This window comes from Aphis gossypii, chromosome 1, assembly GCF_020184175.1.
Source record: "Aphis gossypii isolate Hap1 chromosome 1, ASM2018417v2, whole genome shotgun sequence".
Classification (NCBI taxonomy): Eukaryota; Metazoa; Arthropoda; class Insecta; order Hemiptera; family Aphididae; genus Aphis; species Aphis gossypii.
The window spans coordinates 15,756,707-15,780,930 of record NC_065530.1 but is presented as its reverse complement, the minus strand read 5'-3'; the positions used below and the strand labels follow the sequence as shown (position 1 = coordinate 15,780,930).

General features: G+C 27.2%; 3 protein-coding genes across 3 annotated transcripts; 2 read left to right on the top strand and 1 right to left on the bottom strand.

Annotated features, from left to right (window-relative positions):
* The first annotated feature begins 259 nt into the window (after positions 1–259).
* Positions 260–5,353, top strand: LOC114123859 (popeye domain-containing protein 3-like). The gene is made up of 7 exons (XM_027986994.2): positions 260–511; positions 637–765; positions 966–1,147; positions 1,391–1,627; positions 1,687–1,839; positions 1,900–2,050; positions 5,097–5,353. The coding sequence occupies exons 1-7, from the start codon at positions 415–417 to the stop codon at positions 5,258–5,260; spliced, it is 1,113 nt and encodes a 370-aa protein (XP_027842795.1). The 5' UTR covers positions 260–414; the 3' UTR covers positions 5,261–5,353.
* Positions 5,354–9,109: 3,756 nt separating this feature from the next.
* Positions 9,110–15,703, bottom strand: LOC126549342 (basement membrane-specific heparan sulfate proteoglycan core protein-like). Its single transcript, XM_050198197.1, has 14 exons — positions 15,699–15,703; positions 15,590–15,645; positions 15,212–15,518; positions 15,002–15,146; positions 13,638–13,749; positions 13,381–13,561; positions 13,056–13,295; positions 12,654–12,991; positions 12,370–12,570; positions 11,942–12,108; positions 11,787–11,883; positions 11,535–11,644; positions 11,289–11,460; positions 9,110–9,346 (listed from the first exon to the last, which is right to left on the bottom strand). The coding sequence occupies exons 1-14, from the start codon at positions 15,701–15,703 to the stop codon at positions 9,204–9,206; spliced, it is 2,274 nt and encodes a 757-aa protein (XP_050054154.1). The 3' UTR covers positions 9,110–9,203.
* Positions 15,704–16,482: 779 nt separating this feature from the next.
* On the top strand, positions 16,483–17,404 carry LOC126549030 (uncharacterized). The gene is made up of 3 exons (XM_050197350.1): positions 16,483–16,804; positions 16,888–17,088; positions 17,352–17,404. The coding sequence occupies exons 1-3, from the start codon at positions 16,522–16,524 to the stop codon at positions 17,387–17,389; spliced, it is 522 nt and encodes a 173-aa protein (XP_050053307.1). The 5' UTR covers positions 16,483–16,521; the 3' UTR covers positions 17,390–17,404.
* Positions 17,405–24,224: the final 6,820 nt, after the last annotated feature.

Here is a 24,224-nt window from a genome sequence, read left to right as displayed (position 1 = left end):
AATTTATTTAAGTAAATACAGATATTCATATAATTATCTTTTGAAATATATTTATCATAATATTATCTATTTATTTAAAATAGATATTCACATATTTGTAGGAAAAGTGTACATTCTGTTCCACTAAAAAAAAATTGTTCTCTGTCATAATTACTATTTTACGAAAATTAACCTATTATGAAATAAAAGTTATATTATATTAAAAACATTGTATAATTTTGCAGCCCTTCTTGCAACCCTGAGTGATAAGAGAAAAATCAATATCTGTAATCTGTTGAGTTGTTTACTTTACAACTAGCATATAGCCACTGCATTCAAAACTAATTCTAACACAGTTACAACAATGAATGCTTTTTAAAAGAGTACAATTATTACCTAATTTTTTTTAAATTAATTTAATTAGATTTTTCCATTATGGCTTCTTCTGGTTTTGGTCTTCGTGAAATAATTAAAATACCATCAGTTTTTAATGAAAATAGCACTAATAATACATCATTTACTGAGCATGCCGGTAGGTTAAACAATGTGTACAAGTCTTCTTTAGGTTGACATTAGGAGCGTTTTGAACAATCTATAAATCCATCTATTGAATAAAATATATAATGTGAAAAATGTATACAATCTTTTTCTATGTAGTTTGGTGTATTGATTGGCGGCCGTCACAACATTGGATGTTTCAGATTGCTAATGTTTTATTCTTTTTGTCATATTCAGTGCCAACTAGCTATTATGGTATATTGTTTATGCATTCAACTTTAATTGCAGGTATAGTATAAAAAAATAAAAATTAAACTCAGGCAATAAAGGCATCTATTAATGTTATTTTAATATGAACTATTTAAAAAAAAAAGTAAATAAAAATATAAAACTACATTAATAATTTCTTGGTACCTACCTATTTAACTTGTCAATAATTAAAAAGTGGATAAATATTTTGTCAATAGGCTTTTTAATTTTGATTTTAGGTTTTCTTATACTCATTACTTGGGCTTGGAGAATAGTATGTGCGCCTGATTTGTTCACTTGGAATTTATGTTTTCTTTTCATTAATATTCTACAGCTAATTTATCTTATTTATCAAAGAAGACCGATTAATTTTAATCCAGAACTTGAACAAATTTATCGTAGTATGTTTAAGCCTTTCAAGGTAAATTATTATCAATAAATATACTGTATTCTATTTAAGAATTTAACACCTCATATAAAAAATTGTTGAAGAACAACGTCTAAAATTCAGTATATATTAATCAGTTTACTAATGAATGTACAAACGGAAACCAGTTTTAGTCTATCATACATTTTATTTTTAAATAGAATAAAGTATAACAGTATTGCTCACACTTAATGTTATAAATGTAGTGAATTATTGCTGATTACATTAATTATATAGATTACTAGAATTCAGTTCAAGAAATTGGTGAGTGAACAATTTGCTCAGATTGTTACATTGCACATAGGTGAGGCTTATGCTATGCAAAATATCACAAAAACTGATCGACTTGGACTACTTATGTCCGGAAAAGCAAATGTTCTCCAAGATCATCAACTTTTACATCCTATAGGACCATGTGAGTTTTTGGATTCTCCTGAATTTGAAAGTAGAGGCTCTTCTGAAGACAAATTTAAGGTAGATGTTATCTAATTTTCTAAATTTATTATTCTTTTAAAACATTTATTTTTTTTTAGGTTTCTGTAATTGCTGCGACAACATGTCGATATATATTCTGGCAAAGATCCGCATTGGAATATTTGTTTGTTAAAGAAACATATTTAGCCACTGTATTAGCTACTTTGATTGCGAAAGATATAACTATTAAACTTTATTCTATGAATAATAAAGTAGAACAATTAATTTTTTTATATTAAACTGCTAAACTAATGTTTTTTTTTGTTTTTTAGATTATGACAGATAAAGGATCACACTTAGATATCAGATTACCAAGTATTACTCCAGCTTTAGCATCAAAAGAATGTAAGCCACCAATTGTGAAAACATTAAAAAAACTGGCGGTGATTTCATCGCATTGTCCTAAATCACCTATACCAGCTGGTAAATGTATTTCATAAATTTTTAATTTGTGTTTTTGCATTCAGTTAAATTTATTTACTTACCTTTACCTTGCGATTGTCTAGTTATAGAGCATTTATAACTGTCATCTTAAAGTAAAAAGTTAATTATTACTAACACACATTAAATTAATGAATTAATTTTATAATTACCAACTATAGTGGGAAAAGACATTTTGTTATAGTATAAACAAATTGCCAGGACAGTGGAAAACAAGTTTACCAAAGTTTGTATTCTGCGTACTATAACTTCAGTTGTGTTGTACTGATAGTTTAAGGTATCTTCAAGATAATATATTTTTATAGTTATAGTACCAATTTACAAAAAATTTAGAATTTAAAATTTTTGAGTAATATTTTTTTTACATATTATATTGAGCCTTAAAGTTTCAATATGTAGATACTAGAAATCAAAACAAGTTATCTATAAAAGCATAAGTTTATAGTATTAATTTCAGAAGTTATATTATTAAAGTAGGTAGATACAAGGTAACTATATTTACTTTGGCCTGTAGGTAACGTAAGTAATAGACAAATAATTGTGATATTAAAATAGATTATAAAATTATAATTGAATAATATTTATTGTAAGTAATATAATGATTTTAATTATTTGTTATGTTTTTATTGAATGAGTATGTGATAAAAATAATAAATGTAAATATATTTGATGGCTTTGAATATTAATTACATATTATATGATAATTAATTTGAGTAGGTACCCATGTGTATCTAACTTTATTCCTATATATTTAATCATAAATTATCTTTTACTAAAATAATAATTCTAAACGGTTTTCTTATTATAATATAAATATCAATTATGAAGGTATAAATTACAAAATATTAAATTAGTAAAATAGCCAATATGTACATAGGCATTGATATATTTATTATATATTAACTGATCCCGTGCACTTTATTGTTCATTAAAAATGCCATTTCTAATATGGTATTTTGTCCAATGTATATTTCTTTAATGTTCATCGATTTATTATATATTATATTATTTTATTTTGTTTTGATCTAGCTGATCATATTCACTTAGTTGCCCTTCAAAAATGCCTTCTCTTATATTTTTCTATTTTATAAGTAATGAATTACTTATAAAGTAATATAAACGGCCAAATAGATTCATTAATTAACAAAAATTTCCATCGTAAATCTCAAAATCCCTGTTTGAGCATTTCTCTTGGTTAGACCTCTTCTTTTTTAAATTAGTCTATCTTCTGTCCAGCGATCTAACCTATCTCTGTACCAAATTTTATCGCAAACGGATGAACAGTTTAGATGCATAAGGGACACACGCACACACACATAAACATTCATTTATATTTATTTAAATATTACATATTTATAAAAACATTATAAAATAATAATACCACAATAATATACCATATAATAACTAATAACTATATGGTTTATTTGATTGGTGACAACTATAAGTAGAGTTGAATTTTAGATAATATACATATTAGTTAATAATCTTAAATAAAAACTTGATACATTCTTAAAAATATATGGTATTTTTAAAAAATACTAATGAAATTTATTTAGAAAATGTGTATGAATATTATTTTAATAAAAACATTGTAATACCCTACATTTTATAATTATCTATTAATTGCAAACAATTTAATTTTTTTTAAATACCTATTCTATGTTATATACTTAAGTTATAGGCATATATATTTAAACTATACTTAAGTATATTTTATAGTAAAAGTTATTCATATTAGGTTCTTATTGGTTGGCTGCTTTCTAGTGTGAGATACCTTCCTAAAAGTAAAATAATATTTTATTAGTTATCAATATTTCTTTAATCAAAATGCCTAGCTCATGGAAGTTGTTTTAACTTTTAATTTAACCTACCTATATTAATTCCTGCTAGTGTATGTGGTGTGTTTATTGTGTATGTATTTTGTAGTTTTAACAAATTGTAAACTTTTGTATTACTTTGTATTTTGCATGTATACATGTATTTTGCACTTATTTATTTGTATTTTTTAATTTATACAATGTTTATGTTTTTATGTATTGTGTTTGAATTTTACAAGTTTAGTAAATTACCGATCAAACTGTTCAGGATGGTGATGAGGTTATCGTCAAGTAGTTAATTTTACAATTAAGCATCTTTATACATTATAATTTCTACCATCTCAATAAGACTTTTTATATTTATAAAACATGTTATCTATACGTTACATAGATACATTCATTAATGATTTTAATTTCAAATTAAGTACCTATATTTCAATTCACAGAATAGCGTACTTATTAGAATTTATTTGGCGATCATCACATAGCTGTTTTCTACTATTTAGTATATTTATGTACAAATAATAATAATAATATAAAATGATTTATATTTTATTATACAGTATATCTAAAATAATAATATCATATAAAATCATCATACATCACATGTAAAGTTTGAAATATTAAAAAAACTAAATTTGTATGCTTACTTATATATGAGATACCTATTAATATAATCTAATTGATGTTCCTATCTACAAATATATAAACATTAACAATTTGAAGGCAATATGTTGTCTAATAATAAGACAATAGGCTTAACAATAGTTACCTACTTTCATTTTTTATTGTTTTATATCCATTTAAAATTATTTTAAATTAAAAAATTAAATTAAAGGACTAATGATGGGTTACTAAATGAACAAAAAATAATAAGTATAATTTTTTTTTTTTAATATTTTCCTAAAAATAATAGTTTCATAAAAACTAATAATATCTAATATAGGTACTGTGGTAAATCATATTATTTTCTATTCAATTGTTGATAAAATCATTGATCAGTAAGTAAATATTAAAAAATAATAAATTTTTATTTAAATACACTTATATACATATTATCTATTTATATAAAAATTGTATTTGTGATATTTATTTCTTCAGATATTTTTATTACAACCAAATTATTTTAAGTTTTAACTGATATACCTACTTGGGTATTTTGATTAATACAAATGGAAATTGTTAGGCTTGGTTTTATTTATTTTTACCAGTGAAAATTACCAAGTGCGACACGTTGATTATGGATAAATGCCAGACGACCAATGGAAAATTCAATCGAATGAACTTGGCCAATGAAATGGGTAACACGGGAGTGGAAAATTGGCTTGAAAAAACTTCAAAATATCATAGTTTGGAAATGGCAGATGACGAATAAATTTACAATTCTATTACTGGTTTTTATTTTACAATTTATTTATTGTTAACTTAACAAATATTTGTTTTAAAAATAAATTTATATTATTTTTAATTTTTTTATTTATTCCTGGAGTAGGTTTATGCAACTTCGATACACCTACACCTATCTACAATTCCTTTAAAAAACAATAATATATGACTGTATGACTGTATTGTATAATACTTATGCAATAGTGTATTGAACAATTTTTTGAACAATAACTTTAGGTGAAAAAAAATTAAGAACCCATCTATACAAAATATAGATTTGTAAGTCCTAAATTGTATAAATAATTATTTTATAGTAATAAAATAAAATGGTTATATGACTTATATTATTATATTTAATTGTACATATTTCGTACTTTTGAAATTAATCACACATCTATTTCAAACTTGAGATAATTGCCTTTAAAAACCATAGGCATGCCACTGAGTAGGTGGAAAATGTATTATACTATTATTGATCAATATATTTGATCAAAAACAGTACATTACAATATTACATAAATAATTTATACTTATTTCAGTTGTAATTCAGAACTGTATTGCTGAATGTTGATAACTATTAACTATATCAACCGTGATTACTGGTTATTCAGCGAATTTTTATAACACTCATCTGTCAATGTCGGCGTATTTCATGTAAAATAAATTTTGTTTTTAGTTCAATCATGAAAAAAAAAGTAATGATATTCTTTTTATTTGGCATGCTCAGAGAAAAGTAAATAAATCATTGTCAATTCTTCAATTATTGTAAATATAGTATAGTATAATATATTTATAAAGATTTTTTCTCAAATATAGTAGGTATTCGGAAAATCAAAAGTATTATACCTATCTATTTCCTAGAATCTTGCAGTAGTAGTGGACTTAACGGGAAAAAATAATGAACATAACCGTATTTTCTATAGAAGATCTAGGTATTCGAAAAATACTTCAAACCAGCTGACTAAAAATATTGAACATTTTAAATTGTATGAACTACGAGAATAAAGTAAATCTAATAGGTAGTTGTCTTTTGACTCCAGACAAAAGAAAAAAAATGTTAGGTTAAAATATGTTCTGTGGCTAAGGATGGATTGTTTACTTTTTAAATTAGTCAAATACATAAAATAGTTATTTTATTATGGCGATTCTAGCTACTATTTCAACAAACATCTCAGAAATTAAACGCGTCATGGTATAAATAAGGCAAACCAATAAATGGTGTTAACCACAATCCTGGTTGTGAATTTTTATCATAGTACTTTTTTTTTATATCGAAATAGAACTGATTTTTTAAGTGTCTGTACTATGCTTGACGAAGATAGAAACGACAGTCTTTAATAATAATTAAAATGTATAATTCTTTAGAAACAATAATGTGAGCTCTGCGTTTAAAATCTAACTGTAAGAAAGAAGGCTGGAATACACTATTGCGTGTTTAACATAAATCTTTTAATGTTTCTCAAATTTCTTTATAAATTTCTTTTGATTTCGTTGGTAAAAAATAAAAAAAGTGATACTGTTTACAAACACCAAATACGAAGTTTCATTACGGTAAGAATGTTTTATCATATTTTATATGATTACCTCTCATTTTATCAATTCTCGTATTTAACTGTGTCACAATATCGAATAAAATAATATGTATATCATGCGCTATATTACCTCATTCATATCAATATTCAATTTTCAGAGAGAATATGATATTTTGTGCATGTACGACTGATGCAGAAGTGGTGTTTGGGATGTTTGCGATGGGATATGAGAGATATGACACATTTTGACTTATGTGCAGCCGCAAAATATAACGTATATGACGTATAATCTGAATAATATTGAACGCTGCAGTAATGTATCTATTTTGTCTATACAATGCGCCGGACTACGCGTAAATAATAATATAATATAATTATTGAGACATAATATTATCAATATTTAGATTGTATTATCATACACAATACCGTTATAAGAAAAAAATTAACACATTTGATTTTTTCATTATAGTATTAGCTGACCCCGCGCGTGCACTTCGTTGTCCATTAAAAATATCAACTCTACAATACGATTCAAACTTTGTTTGATTTGTTATTTAATATTCGATTTAATGGTGTTCAAAACTTAATCATTTTCATTGATCATTTTAAATGTCAAAAAAATCGAGCAAGCACCACTTTAAAATACTTTCTTATTGCACACCAAGGCTGGAGCCGGCAATTTTTTTTTTTTTTTGGGGGGGGGAGGGGGATTTTGAGTATAAATATGTTAAATATGAAATTATAGTAATATAATAATAAAATATTATAATTTTTTTTTGGGGGGGGAGACGGTCTGAACCCTAAGCCCCCCCTAGCTACGAACTTGTTGCATACTAACTTGGTTGTACGAATGTACAGTGTAAATTGCAAGCCTCGATCTATCATTGTTCGGGCTCTACGTTTATCAGTCAGTGAATTAATCAGGTTATATTCTAATAGCCATTCCGTTTGGCGTTGCAGTGACTCGTATGATTATGCGATCAGTATATTATCAGGCATTATCCACCTGTGGTGTATTGCGGACTCTGCGCGAGTGGTGTACCTATACGTAAGTTTATAATTTCTAAACCTTAAGCTTCAAAGTTTTATCATTTTTTTTTTCTTTTACTTGATCCAACTACAATGAATTAATCGGATTAGATACAATAATAATGTGCAATCTCGTGGTTTTTTATATAGTTGGTAAACAACCTGACTTATGTGTTGACGCATTCGCCACTTAATTATTACAACTAATTTGTATTATTATTAAAAACCAATAGCAACAATTTATAAATAAAAATTACCATCGTTAATCTCAAAATCCCTGTTTTAGCATTTAACGAGGGTGGTGGTTGAAGGGTGAAAAATACTTTGCGACCTATTCTCATACCCAACAATCATACAAAAAATATTTCATAAAAATCAGATTTAGGCCACAAACACTGTGACCGGAGAATTTTATATAATATAGCTATCGATCTATGTGAGGGAGGAGATCTATCCACCGTAAATGATAAATTATGACTCACAATCCTCTCGCCGTGTCCTTTGTGCACGCCGCGGCAGTAGTCTGTATCATATAAAATTTCAGTGTTCACGATTCATGTTCATATCGTAAAATATAAATACGATCAGTGGCGAGATTTTAATAATTAAGAATGTTACATCGCAGTGAGTGGTTTTGAAAAATAATTTACCTATATTTTTAAAATCATTTTTCTATGATAAAAATAAAAGTATTTCGATTTATATTGTACAACGCGATAAGACGAAAATACGAAATTGATTAAAATATACTTCGATAATAATATGAAAAATACATAAAATAATTTACGGCGATAAGATAACATTATAACATTTTTAAATTATAATTGACATTTCCCCCAAACACGTACACCCATAGATAATAGAAGAGTAATAATTATAAATTAGAATAATAATTCTTTTATTATCTATGCGTACACCAAACGTTATCAGCCGACAGCAATTATTATTTTATAGGTAGTTTATTAGGTATTATAAACAGACAATATTTATAAATTCAATTTAAATACAAAGATTTATTTATGTCGATTTCCATCCCTTAAAATCAAAATTTTGAAAAATCCTTTCTTAGTGCACGGTAAAATTATAATATTGATCTATCCTCAAAATTTCAAATCGATAACTCTAATAAGTAATAGGTACAACTCTGTGTTGATTATGAATTAGAAGGACACTTTCGTTTGTATATAATATATATATAGAGAGAGATTTTTTTTACTATTTCAAGATATAATTTGGTAATATGGTAGTACTCGATAATACGAAAAAAAAATAAAATGTTTTATGTGAACAATTTTTTATTTTTTTAATTGACAAAAATTTATTGAAAAAAATCAAAACAAAAGATATACCTAAATATACTCAATTATATAATTACAAACCAATTCTATTTTTCTTCTCCAAACACGTTTCTTCTTCGTCCGAACCGTCGGAACAGTGAGGTATACCATCGCAATATTGTGTATAATAAATGCATCGCCCGTCGTTACAGCGGAACTCGTCAATCAGACAAGATGCTGAAGATTTGTTAACATAGACAACCACCATCACCAAAAGCGAAAACCACAATAGAAGTTGACAAAATCGTGCAAGAAGTAATAAAACCATATAATATTAAAACTAAAATTTAGCTAAAACATAAATTGGTGCATTATATGTATAATTTAATAAAAGAAAAGTGATTATGTAATGCCTGCAGAGACAACACAAATACCTGATTATAATTGTGCAGGATATGTTACAAAGTTGATACAAGTACAGTACATTAAAATATAAAATACATAGGCAGTTAGAAAATATAAATGGTTTAAAAATACAAAATACCTATAGTTTTTGTATTTATAGTTCTACTTATGTATTGGACAAGCAGCAAAGTGTTTTATAACAAAAAGTGTAAAGCGAAGGTAAATAAATTTAAAAGCGCAACAAAATATTTAAAATGTGATTATCTGATTTTAATTTTATTCAGGGTAATTCACCAAATATGCTCACTTCATTTTTCTCTTTAATAATGAATTTATTTAAATTCTAATTTTCGAATAAATTTAAAAACCATACTTTTAAATTCTTGTAGTTTTTTGTATTTCTTAAACAATTTTTAAGGTGATATACACTTTTTTTTTCAAATAAAAACCCCTGTTAGGTCAACTATTTAATTTTTAATTTTGGTGTAAGTATCTAGCTTAAAATTTAAACTAGTAGTTTTTCAATTATTAAATTATTAATAATAATAATAATAGTCATTAGAATTGCAGGATAAAACAAAAAATATAAAACTAATGTAACATTGGATCTAGTATTTATTATACTTGAGCCATTTTTACAAATTATACACGCTGATAGAAATATAATAATCACTAAAATGTATAAATCACCATATTTTATAACCATATAATTAAAAACTACACGTTCGAATTTTTATGTTGATACTTCAACATTTTTAGAAAATTTATACTGCTTAATAATTTACAGTAGTAAAGAGAGTTCTCATTTGAAAAATAAAGGTTAGTATCTTCACGATAAACTCCTTTAAACAGTAAATTGAATCACAATAATTTTAAAACATGGTCTAAGGTCTTTAAGACTGTATACTTTTTTAAAAATTTCAAAAATTTGATTTTAAATAACCACATTATTGAAAAAAAAGGGATTTGCATTATTGGTAAATCATCCTGTATATAGAAAACAGATACTTGTGCATAGTAAAACTATATATATGAAACAGAAAATCATAGTAAACCAGATTATTAAAAGTGGAAAATGATAAAATAGTATATTTTTCCGTAATTTACAAATAAACGAAGAAGTAAAGAAACAGTCACATATACGTATTACATACCCACAAAAATTACACGTAAAAAACGCATCATTAATTATTTTAAAACTGAGTAATTATTCAATAAATCTAATTGATGTAAATTTAATAAAAATTCAAAATGGAAAGTTCAAATATTACACTTAGATTCGGCCAGTAGACTTAGTATAAGCATTGCTTATAAATTATAATTTATAAAATATCATATAATATGCAGGTAGTGTATTCATTTTATTGCATATACAATAAAATATACTTTATGTTTATAATAAATGGTATTAGTAGTTAGATTAAACATTTATAATATCGAATAATGTGACATTTATAAATTATTACTATATTACTGTACCAATTTACCTATAAGAGTTATTGTAAAGTTAATACTCATTATTATTAAATCGATATTTCAAACGGTTGAGTCAGAAGAAAGCATTTTATGTAGATACATTATAATGCATTTATTTTTAAAAATTACCACCACCTAATTATACTACATGACTAATAAAAATCTACAAATATGCGTTTTATGTTATAAGATATCCATAATTTAAAAAAAAACTACGATGACTTAAAAAAATCCAAGAATAATATGAAATAATTATAACGATACCACTACTATTATATAAATTAAATTTATGACTTACAGAGAACACGGAGATCTATGTAGTCATAAGTTGAACCGTACGGACTATCAACTTTACATAAATAACGATCAGTGTCATTTAAACGTAAGTTTCGTAAGCTTAATACGTCTCCGCGTATTTGACTATCATGTGGAAGTGGTGATCGGTTACGACTCCATTTCACGGTGTATTGCTATTGAAAGTGTTTAAATATCGATGTGTACAAAGATCTATTTATTATGAATTATAACTAATAATATTACTCACTTCGCTTGATCTGGGAAGCACACACCGGAGATTAGTGTTTCCACCTTCGAATACTTCTTGGTTGCGATCAATAGCTCTGATGATTGGAGCAGGACGATCTCGTGAGTTATCTAAACAGTATAGGTAGGTACGTAATTTATTAACTATATTATATGTAATATAGGTACCTAAAATTAAACTATTTATAAATGTGTAACTTATATATTCAATGCTTTGTTTATATTCTTACAATTTTATTAACTAAAGTCTTACCATTCACTAAGACTTCAGCAACAGATTCAGCTTCACCAATGTTGTTTGCAGCTTTACATAAATATCTACCAGCGTCTTGTTCAGTAATACCATTAAACTACACATAATTAAATAAAGGTATGAAAAGGAATTTATGTATATATATAATATATTACTCTTAAATATCCACCACTCGTCTGTACAGTAGGTGGTAGTGAGCGACTCGACAATTTCGACCAGGTAATAGTAATAGGTTGATCTCCATCTGCGGTGCATATAATTTGAGCGTTGTCACCTCGTTTAACTACTTGTCGAGTTGGGTTCAAAACAATTCTTGGAGGTTCTAAAATACACAAGTTTATTTTATTATTGTTAATTTTATTTTAATATTACAATATTATATAGTAAAGGACTAAAGGTAGTTTTGTTTTAATAGTTTTGTCAAAATTTGTTAAAATATGATTATTTTTTTTTTTACCTCCAACGGTACAAAGTTGATTTTTTTCTGACAGCATGTTAATAATTACAAATATTTTATTATTATCAAATAAGATATAAGTATAAATATTTGAAGCGATATATTTTATTTCAAATATTAACTTACCAACTACTCTTAATGTAATGGATCGACTAAACACAACAGTTCCATCGGATTCAATACCTATACAGTTGTACAGTCCTTGATCCGATTTCTGAACATTTCTTAAAACTAGCATATTATCGATAATATCATGTTCTTCTGATAATGAGAGTTGGTTACCTCTCAACCATGTTAATTTAATGCGATCTCTAATTGCAGTTGCATCTATAAATAGGCGAGATAAGTTCAAATATTAAAACCGTAAGTTATTTATGATTAAGATAGATCATAGATGTATTTACACTTACCAGCATTGCAAGTGAGGACTGCTCTAGATCCTACCAAATTCACTAATTCATCTTCGGCCTTTGTATTAGGAATGACGCCTCCATTTTCGTCATTTCCGGCTATATCACCTCTAAATGGTCCAGATGTTTTATTTTCCTCTTCATTTGTATTTGTTGCTCCTTCGTTTTCTCCACCAGATATTTCGTTCACGTCGTCAGACACAATTAGTTGTATTCGGTCTTTCACGGGTCCGGCAGAATTTTGTGCTACGCAGGAATAAGTTCCAGTATCTGATGGTTGAGCATTATCTATAATGTATTCAACTATATCGGACGATCCCGTGTTACTGCGAGATTCCCTGGAAAAATATAATTTAAATTAAAACTTGATTCCAATAAATCATTAAATCAAATCAATCTTACTGGTAAGAGGGATAACCCTGTGTAAGCTTAGTCCATGTCACGGTAGGCGTTGGGTTTCCACTAGCATGGCAATGAAGTTTAACTTGTTTTCCTGGTAGTACAGTTATAATACCAGATGGTCTTAACTTAATAACAGGGAGAGATTGGACTTCAAGAATAGCTATAGCTGAAGTCATGCCAGCATTGTTCCTTGCTTCACAAACATACTCTCCTGCACTGGAAGCTTCTATACCAGTGATTCTAAGATAAATACATTAAAATGATATTAGGTGGATATTATGTTTGAGATAAAATACTATGATGTTTTCATTTAATTTTTCTTTACTTTATTACTCCAGGTGGAATCTCTTCCACCTGTCTAGGTAAACTTTCACCATTGCGCCTGGTCCATTTTATATTAGGTGTAGGAATTCCTCCAGTTACTCGGCATTGGAATAGTACACTACCTCCAAGAGTTACGACTTGTCTAGCACTTGGATATAGTTCAATAGTCGGAGCTTCCCTTCCTAAACAATTATATAAGAATATTTTTGATACACATATGTTTAATTTATTTATATGTTTTAATAAATATTAACATACGTTCAACATCGATAATAGAAGATGCTTGTGCTGTTCCACCTTCATTTGTAGCTTTACAAACATAAATACCACGGTCTTTGACTTGAGCTGATGGTATGCGTAGTAAGATCCACTTATCTAAAAAAAATCAAGAAGACATATTTAAAATAGAAAAATAAATATAAATTAAAATATGTATTTTGTTGACCAAAATAATTTAAAAATAGCTATGTAAATAACTAAAAAAAAAAAAAATTCAAAAAATATTAACTACTCCAGAGTAGTTTTCATAAATAGCGAGAAGTATACACAGGAGTGCAGGACAATGTTTAACTCAAACTATTAGGTTTGTTGGATGTGGTAAAAAAAATAAATTACCTTTATTGGTTTACTTATTTTAATTCACCTATAAATTATTAAGTTAAAATTAAATATTATTTAAAAATTTTTATCTATGTTTTAATATATAAATTTATATTTTATATTATTATAAAAAAAAAAAACAAAACATAACATTAACATTAACATTTACGAAACAAAATACTGTAATATATTAGTTAAATTTAATATATAGTTGTTTTAGTTAATAAAATGAAAAAAATAAAACAAAACATTTTTAAAAATGTTTGTAATTAGCTTTAAATTTTAATTAAATACTTTTATGTGGTGGTCATAGCTTTTTACATACTGTACAACGTACACCATCTGGATATTATATATTTAATCTATCATATCAAACAGTATGTAATCTAATTCAGAAGATCTTCTACTAATATTTTCATTTTTTTTTTCGTTCATAAAACAATTTGTAAGTATAAATTGAAAGAGCATTTTAAGAAAAACTTAAAGAAACTAATACAAATATTAAACATTCAGTAGTATTTGTTTCATAATAAATCATAAACAAGTGATAAATACATTTTCCAAATTTTCTTCTTCTAAATTTATTGTAATATATACTTAATAAGAATTAATATCTGCTCAAACATTAACTAATACAAAACCAGGAAATTATGATAATTATGACAATGCCATAAGATTTTATATTTATATTGTTAATAGGTAGTGATTTCACAGGCAACAAAGTGCACGGGGTCAGCTAGTAATTTAAATTTTAATTAAGGAAATATATACAAATAACTCTTGTGACACACAATTATTTGATATATTTTAAAAAAGGAATATACGAAAAAAATTCAATTTGATATCAAAAAATCGGTTTTTTGATTGCATTCATAATTGTGAGACTAGTGTAAACACAGTTTTTTTTTTTTTTGTTATCATTATTATTTTGAAATTAAAATAGGTGTCCGCTATTGAAATAGGTATCCGCTATGGGAGGGTTCGCTATATATACTGTATAATATGCACAGTTTTATTCATACCTGAACATTTGGTGTTAAATTTTCATTGATTTTAAACCATTGTACTTGAAGATTGGAATCAGTAGTTGACAAACATCTGAGTTCTGCTAGTGTACCTTGTGGAACTATTTGCCTGTCTGGTTCGATGCGTAAGCTTGGTGGATTTCTATGTTAAATAAAATTATAAATTTTTTTTCAACTTAACATTAATTTTCAATTAATAATATTCACTTTCTTTGCACAATATTGACTGGTACTTCGACTTCTGATTCAATTGCTCCAGACCTATATGAGATTGCTGAGCAAACGTACGTGCCAGAGTTGGAGGGTTTAAGACGGTTGAGAGTCAAAAGACCACCGCTTTGTTCAGATCCGTATGGCAATGGTTGATTTCCTGCTTTTGACCATTTTAATGCATACTGAGATTCGTCTGAAATAGTACATTGAAGACGTACAACATCACCAGGTCCTGAATATTGGGGTGGATCTATTGTCAGCGACAATAAATCATTTGATCCATTTATGGCATTTTCGGAAGCTATTTAAATGAAAGTTCATATATTAGTTGGTGCAGTTGAATAAATACAACAATAATGTTTTTTATTTTACGTTCAATATAAATAGTGACTCTTTGTGAATCAGTTTCGCCGTTTTGATTTGTTGCTCTACAGAAATAAGTGCCTTGATCAGATTGTTTTACTGCCGAAATACGTAACACACCATCCGCAGACCAATACTAATTTTAAATTAATGATTAAGTGATTATAAAATTTACTTAATAAGTAATTATAAATAACTCACAGATGGGTTAAACTGTTGATCTAAACCTCTATACCATTCTAGTGTAGGTGCTCCAGGAGACTGACAATTGAATTCAGCTGGTTCGCCAACTTTAAGTCTGAGGTATTTAGGTCTGATTTCAACAGTTGGCTTAATAATGTTTGTTGGTCCACCTAGATAAAAATATTATAATTAATATAATTATTGTTGAAATACTGAAATATTTTTAACTAAGATTATAATAGATTATATAAAATACACGTATCAATTTTACCAATAGTATAAATACATATGCGGAAGAGATTCCACCTGGAGTAATAAAGTAAAGAAAAATTAAATGAAAACATCATAGTATTTTATCTCAAACATAATATCCACCTAATATCATTTTAATGTATTTATCTTAGAATCACTGGTATAGAAGCTTCCAGTGCAGGAGAGTATGTTTGTGAAGCAAGGAACAATGCTGGCATGACTTCAGCTATAGCTATTCTTGAAGTCCAATCTCTCCCTGTTATTAAGTTAAGACCATCTGGTATTATAACTGTACTACCAGGAAAACAAGTTAAACTTCATTGCCATGCTAGTGGAAACCCAACGCCTACCGTGACATGGACTAAGCTTACACAGGGTTACCCTCTTACCAGTAAGATTGATTTGATTTAATGATTATGGAATCAAGTTTTAATTTAAATTATATTTTTCCAGGGAATCTCGCAGTAACACGGGATCGTCCGATATAGTTGAATACATTATAGATAATGCTCAACATCAGATACTGGAACTTATTCCTGCGTAGCACAAAATTCTGCCGGACCGTGAAAGACCGAATACAACTAATTGTGTCTGACGACGTGAACGAAATATCTGGTGGAGAAAACGAAGGAGCAACAAATACAAATGAAGAGGAAAATAAAACATCTGGACCATTTAGAGGTGATATAGCCGGAAATGACGAAAATGGAGGCGTCATTCCTAATACAAAGGCCGAAGATGAATTAGTGAATTTGGTAGGATCTAGAGCAGTCCTCACTTGCAATGCTGGTAAGTGTAAATACATCTATGATCTATCTTAATCATAAATAACTTACGGTTTTAATATTTGAACTTATCTCGCCTATTTATAGATGCAACTGCAATTAGAGATCGCATTAAATTAACATGGTTGAGAGGTAACCAACTCTCATTATCAGAAGAACATGATATTATCGATAATATGCTAGTTTTAAGAAATGTTCAGAAATCGGATCAAGGACTGTACAACTGTATAGGTATTGAATCCGATGGAACTGTTGTGTTTAGTCGATCCATTACATTAAGAGTAGTTGGTAAGTTAATATTTGAAATAAAATATTATCGCTTCAAATATTTATACTTATATCTTATTTGATAATAATAAAATATTTTGTAATTATTAACATGCTGTCAGAAAAAAATCAACTTTGTACCGTTGGAGGTAAAAAAAAAAATAATCATATTTTAACAAATTTTGACAAAACTATTAAAACAAAACTACCTTTAGTCCTTTACTATATAATATTGTAATATTAAAATAAAATTAACAATAATAAAATAAACTTGTGTATTTTAGAACCTCCAAGAATTGTTTTGAACCAACTCGACAAGTAGTTAAACGAGGTGACAACGCTCAAATTATATGCACCGCAGATGGAGATCAACTATTACTATTACCTGGTCGAAATTGTCGAGTCGCTCACTACCACCTACTGTACAGACGAGTGGTGGATATTTAAGAGTAATATATTATATATATACATAAATTCCTTTTCATACCTTTATTTAATTATGTGTAGTTTAATGGTATTACTGAACAAGACGCTGGTAGATATTATGTAAAGCTGCAAACAACATTGGTGAAGCTGAATCTGTTGCTGAAGTCTTAGTGAATGGTAAGACTTTAGTTAATAAAATGTAAGATATAAACAAAGCATTGAATATATAAGTTAACATTTATAAATAGTTTAATTTTAGGTACCTATATACATATAATATAGTTAATAAATTACGTACCTACCTATACTGTTTAGATAACTCACGAGATCGTCCTGCTCCAATCATCAGAGCTATTGATCGCAACCAAGAAGTATTCGAAGGTGGAAACACTAATCTCCGTGTGTGCTTCCCAGATCAAGCGAAGTGGTAGTAATATTATTAGTTATAATTCATAATAAAATAGATCTTTGTACACATCGATATTTAAACACTTTCAATAGCAATACACCGTGAAATGGAGTCGTAACCGATCACCACTTCCACATGATAGTCAAATACGCGGAGACGTATTAAGCTTACGAAACTTACGTTTAAATGACACTGATCGTTATTTATGTAAAGTTGATAGTCCGTACGGTTCAACTTATGACTACATAGATCTCCGTGTTCTCTGTAAGTCATAAATTTAATTTATATAATAGTAGTGGTATCGTTATAATTATTTCATATTATTCTTGGATTTTTTTAAGTCATCGTAGTTTTTTTTTAAATTATGGATATCTTATAACATAAAACGCATATTTGTAGATTTTTATTAGTCATGTAGTATAATTAGGTGGTGGTAATTTTTAAAAATAAATGCATTAATGTATCTACATAAAATGCTTTCTTCTGACTCAACCGTTTGAAATATCGATTTAATAATAATGAGTATTAACTTTACAATAACTCTTATAGGTAAATTGGTACAGTAATATAGTAATAATTTATAAATGTCACATTATTCGATATTATAAATGTTTAATCTAACTACTAATACCATTTATTATAAACATAAAGTATATTTATTGTATATGCAATAAAATGAATACACTACCTGCATATTATATGATATTTTATAAATTATAATTTATAAGCAATGCTTATACTAAGTCTACTGGCCGAATCTAAGTGTAATATTTGAACTTTCCATTTTGAATTTTTATTAAATTTACATCAATTAGATTTATTGAATAATTACTCAGTTTTAAAATAATTAATGATGCGTTTTTTACGTGTAATTTTTGTGGGTATGTAATACGTATATGTGACTGTTTCTTTACTTCTTCGTTTATTTGTAAATTACGGAAAAATATACTATTTTATCATTTTCCACTTTTAATAATCTGGTTTACTATGATTTTCTGTTTCATATATATAGTTTTACTATGCACAAGTATCTGTTTTCTATATACAGGATGATTTACCAATATGCAAATCCCTTTTTTTTTCAATAATGTGGTTATTTAAAATCAAATTTTTGAAATTTTTAAAAAAGTATACAGTCTTAAAGACCTTAGACCAGTTTTAAAATTATTGTGATTCAATTTACTGTTTAAAGGAGTTTATCGTGAAGATACTAACCTTTATTTTTCAAATGAGAACTCTCTTTACTACTGTAAATTATTAAGCAGTAAATTTTCTAAAAATGTTGAAGTATCAACATAAAAATTCGAACGTGTAGTTTTTAATTTATATGGTTATAAAATATGGTGATTTATACATTTTAGTGATTATTATATTTCTATCAGCGTGTATAATTTGTAAAAATGGCTCAAGTATAATAAATACTAGATCCAATGTTACATTAGTTTTATATTTTTTGTTTTATCCTGCAATTCTAATGACTATTATTATTATTATTAATAATTTAATAATTGAAAAACTACTAGTTTAAATTTTAAGCTAGATACTTACACCAAAATTAAAAATTAAATAGTTGACCTAACAGGGGGTTTTTATTTGAAAAAAAAAGTGTATATCACCTTAAAATTGTTTAAGAAATACAAAAAACTACAAGAATTTAAAAGTATGGTTTTTAAATTTATTCGAAAATTAGAATTTAAATAAATTCATTATTAAAGAGAAAAATGAAGTGAGCATATTTGGTGAATTACCCTGAATAAAATTAAAATCAGATAATCACATTTTAAATATTTTGTTGCGCTTTTAAATTTATTTACCTTCGCACATTCACATCTTTATTTATATTTTCAGGTATTACAGTATTATCATCTATTTCTTTTTCTTTATGGTTAATTTTTATTTTCTTTGTAACATTATTAGTATGTTTTTGTATGTGCCTTTTAAAACTATCTAAAGTAGAAAAAACCTGGAAACATTGATTTTCTGTACATTCATATGTACTAGATGGCTTTAACATATGTATTACTTTGAAATGGACTACCAATGTTGATAATGATGAAAATTTAGATTTACAGATAAAACAAATTTTTTTAAATTAATTTACCCTCCTAGAATTTTCAACTAAATAATAAGGTTAAATATATAGGTAAAAATTTAAATATGATGGTTAGGTTATCTACCTAAAGCCTATCTACCTGTTTGTTGAAAAAATATATAAACTACTATAGGTACCTCCTATATAATAAGTGTATACTCATTATAATATAAAAATAAAATTAAGTTATGTTGAGTGTTGACACATGCAATCTATTTAAAAATGAATTTAGTTAAAAGTTACACTAAGACATAATATTAAAATGTAGGGTCATGTAATTAAAATAATTTTTCAGCTTTTTTAAAATAAATGTAGAATGTTATAGAAAATGTTACCATCTAAATAACATTTTATAATCGACTGAACCATACTGAGGTAACGTCGCGTAGTATTTAAATATATCTATTTAGATGGCAACGTAAAAACCTCGGCAGCCGGCGGAAAAACTACGAAAATTACCGCAGTGTGGACGGGCCCTAGCCCCTGAGTAATTCAGTCTTTAATACTTGGAAAATTGGGAATCAACTCATACACAGCTGTAGATATATTAGACATTAGTTAGTTTTAAGCGAGTTTTAAGTGTTGTACCATACCTTACAAAAATGATGGTGACATCCGCGTTAGCAACTTTACTAAACAACGTTATAATGAATAAATGACTTATTGTACTTACCTATTACTTATTAATCACTTTACGCCTTTGAATATAAGTTAACTAAATAACAGTTCAAAAACCAACAATATTGTACAAATTAACCACTTAAAATAAATTAAAAAACCGTTAATAACATGTAGAATAACAATATCTTGTAAATTAACGATTTCACTAAGATGACGCGACGCAAATAAAAAGTATATAACAGTTTTATAACAATTGTAATAAAATAGTAGCGTAGTGTGTGTGCAAGACACGGGACCATAGACAAGAGACATAGAGGCATTTTCGTCAGACGTCCATTTTTATTATATTTTTTAAATTTTAGATAACATTTAAAAAAATCCTATTCATAAAAAGTTATTTATAACTAATATATTAAGTAATGTATAAAATTTATAATTATAAACGGTCAAAACAATAAAATGGTTTGTAGTTTCAATTCGAATGGTCGGTAAAAAATCACAGCAACAATATTAGGTAATATATTTTTACAATCTATTAACAAGGTTTATTAAATTAATTAGAAGGTTAATTAAATTAACAAAAGTTGTTAGTAAAAATTATAAAATATTTATAATTTTTACGAGGAAAGATTTTGAATAATTTTATCAAATCAACAAATTTGGTTTATTATAATAGTCAAATATATAATCATTACAACAAACAGTTTTTTAAAACAATAACATGATTTTAATTTCTACAATTATTGGTTTATCGATAACTAACAAACCTAGTTTGTTAAAAGTACCCAAGATATTTCTCTGGGTGAAGTTAGAACCTAATTGGATAGGCCCATACGAAATCGTGGAGATCCATGAACCCGTAAATGTATCAGTTAGGAAGAATAACAAAATAGTAAGAGTTCATATGAACCATTTACAACTATTTAAAGAGATAGTAAATAATAATTAGGGAAATATATACAAACATAGTATGTATAAAATAGTAGTATATAAAGTATATTAGTATATTTATATTATATATAAAAAAAAAAAAAAATTTATAAATTGTTAGATAACGGAATTATAGACACTAATCTAGTTAAAATTGTTATAGGTTTATTTTATGTCTGTCCATTTTACACACAATAACACACGGAACACAACATGCACTTTACAACATTACACACGTGAGCAATCACTCAGGACTTTATTTTGAAAATAAAGGATCCGTCAGGATCATAAACACACAATGGACACTTTTGACATATGTAAATTTAACAATTTATAACGAACGCGAGAAAATTTTTGATACATATTTAGATAGTACAAAACAATATTGCTTGGAAAACGAATTAATACCATCGAGATCTAACATCATTTGTCAAAATTTTAAAACTGTATTTACGGATTTTACTAATGAAATTTTAAACAAAAGGGCAAACATTTTGAAAACGTTAGGACATCCTTCAAAAAGGGGAAGGAGAGGATTAATTGATGGTATAGGTAATTTAGCAAATTTACTATTTGGAATATGCGATAATAAGTGCGTAGAAACGAATACAAATAATGTATTACAATTACAACAATCCGAAAAAAGTACGTTAAATATAATGAAATCACAAACGCGAGTTATTAAAACGGTAATGAAACAAACAGATCAAAGTTATAGGGACACTACATTTTTACGAGATAAAATAATGAGTTTATGGCAGATATAAGAAATTTATCGGATCAGGTAATAAATAAAACAATTGAGGTAGATCATAAAACACGAATACAAGATTCATATTTGTTATTAAATTTATTATTAGGTCAGTATGCATTCGAGACCAATTATATATCGGAAATGATTAATTTAGCCAGGGCAGGTCAAATACATGCGGGAGTTTTATCTATCGAGGCATTACATGAAAGCATGAAAGAAATTAAATTATCATTACCTAAAGGTACATCGTTACCGATCGATATTGATAATATTGACCCATATAAATTGTATCAAAATATAATTTCATTCTAGGGATGGAGGAATGTAATAAACCTCATTATTAGTATATAAGTAATATGTATAAGTATGTTTGTACTGACATTCGTTGACTTTGTTAAAAGTCCATATTATAGGAAAACCTGTGTGTAGGTCAAAGGTGTTGACTAGAAATAGAGTACATCTTGAGATCGTACGGACGTCATCATAACAAGGTGACTCCGAATAGCATAAATAGGAAAGTGTTAGACAAACTCGGGGAGTCGAATACGAGAGACGACGAGAGTATGTACTTCTAAATCCAGAACAGACGTTTGTTATGTTTTACTAAATAAATACTTTGAATATTAAAAACAGTTGTGTATTTTTATTATACATCTAATTCTATTTCGAGTGCTGAAGCGGACACGTTACAACAGTACATTACTCATATTATTACAAATCGGCGACGATGAATACGTTGCTGCACTTGCGAGTGTAAATCAACAAAACGAACGTACAAAAATTAAATCGCTGTAATGAAAAATGTATTATGGCAAATGCCAATAATGGCCGACTAGATTGAAAGGAGACAGACAGCTGATAACCTTGAATGCGACGTTACCATCTTACTGGTTATAACCAAAATAAATTTGCTAATTCTTTAAAGCATATTTGTATTTTAATTATTTTGTTCACTTAAATTAGACATTTGCCTTAAGATTTAAATTTTAATCAGTTTTATTTTAAGCTAAGGTTGACATAAGGTTTCTTGTCCCACCGGAGGCGGTTCGAATTACCCATATTACACTGGTGCCATACATAGATATTAAAGAATGGATAGGCCATTTGTGCTTATCATACGGGCATGAATTAGAAATAATTTTGAGGTTATAGAGGTCTTAACAGAATTAGGATTAATTATTTAAAAATTATTTATATTAGTATACAATAAACATATTACATTTTATAATAATAATATTTTAATAATTTATAAATTCCAATATCTATTAATTATCTATACATCCATCAATGATAATAATCACAAAATATAATTTATGATAAGACCTCTGCTAGAGTGAGAGGCATTAATAAAATCTGTCTTTCTCTCTTCCCCATTCCGGCACACTTCCCTCTATACGATTAATATAGCGATGGCCTATCCATTCTTTAATATCTATGGTGCCATATACATAATCTTCTCCTTATCTCCTTATATAATAAAGCGTGAAGAAGTTCGTTTCCTTATAAAAAGAATGCGCCTCGGTCGCCGTTTTGATGCTCCATGGCCCGCCGCCGTCGTTATCGAAAACGGACGGTTCTCCAACGCCGCCGTCTTGATAACGCGTTTTTCTTACTTTAGGTTCGATTATTACGCGGGTTTTCGACGATTTTAACGTTTTTTTTTTTTTTTATCGGCTGTTTGTTATATTATAATATGTTGTTGTATTTTCAACCCGTTTTACGTAAATACCTATAGGTATGAGGGTTTCAACTTTCAAGTGTACGTTGCTTTGGGAAACGTTATATTTAATAGACAATTAATATTAATATAAGCTTTATTACACACGAATTATACGGAATTATACAGGTATATATGATGGCATACTCTTCATTTTTTACACACACACATACATATAAAATTGATATGTTTCATTAATAAAAGCCCC

What these genes read in the sequence shown, in the direction of transcription:
- LOC126549030 (XM_050197350.1), top strand. Translation starts at nt 16,522, where the DNA reads ATGCTCAACATCAGATACTGGAACTTATTCCTGCGTAGCACAAAATTC. An exon ending in AGTCCTCACTTGCAATGCTG is followed by an intron (nt 16,805 to 16,887) that starts GTAAGTGTAAAT and finishes GCCTATTTATAG; the next exon opens with ATGCAACTGCAATTAGAGAT. An exon ending in CATTACATTAAGAGTAGTTG is followed by an intron (nt 17,089 to 17,351) that starts GTAAGTTAATAT and finishes TGTGTATTTTAG; the next exon opens with AACCTCCAAGAATTGTTTTG.
- LOC126549342 (XM_050198197.1), bottom strand. An exon ending in AGTCACTATTTATATTGAAC is followed by an intron (nt 15,519 to 15,589) that starts GTAAAATAAAAA and finishes TCATTTAAATAG; the next exon opens with CTTCCGAAAATGCCATAAAT. An exon ending in CATAGATCTCCGTGTTCTCT is followed by an intron (nt 9,347 to 11,288) that starts GTAAGTCATAAA and finishes ACAAATCTTCAG; the next exon opens with CATCTTGTCTGATTGACGAG.
- LOC114123859 (XM_027986994.2), top strand. Translation starts at nt 415, where the DNA reads ATGGCTTCTTCTGGTTTTGGTCTTCGTGAAATAATTAAAATACCATCA. An exon ending in GTATGTTTAAGCCTTTCAAG is followed by an intron (nt 1,148 to 1,390) that starts GTAAATTATTAT and finishes TTAATTATATAG; the next exon opens with ATTACTAGAATTCAGTTCAA. An exon ending in TAAATCACCTATACCAGCTG is followed by an intron (nt 2,051 to 5,096) that starts GTAAATGTATTT and finishes TATTTTTACCAG; the next exon opens with TGAAAATTACCAAGTGCGAC.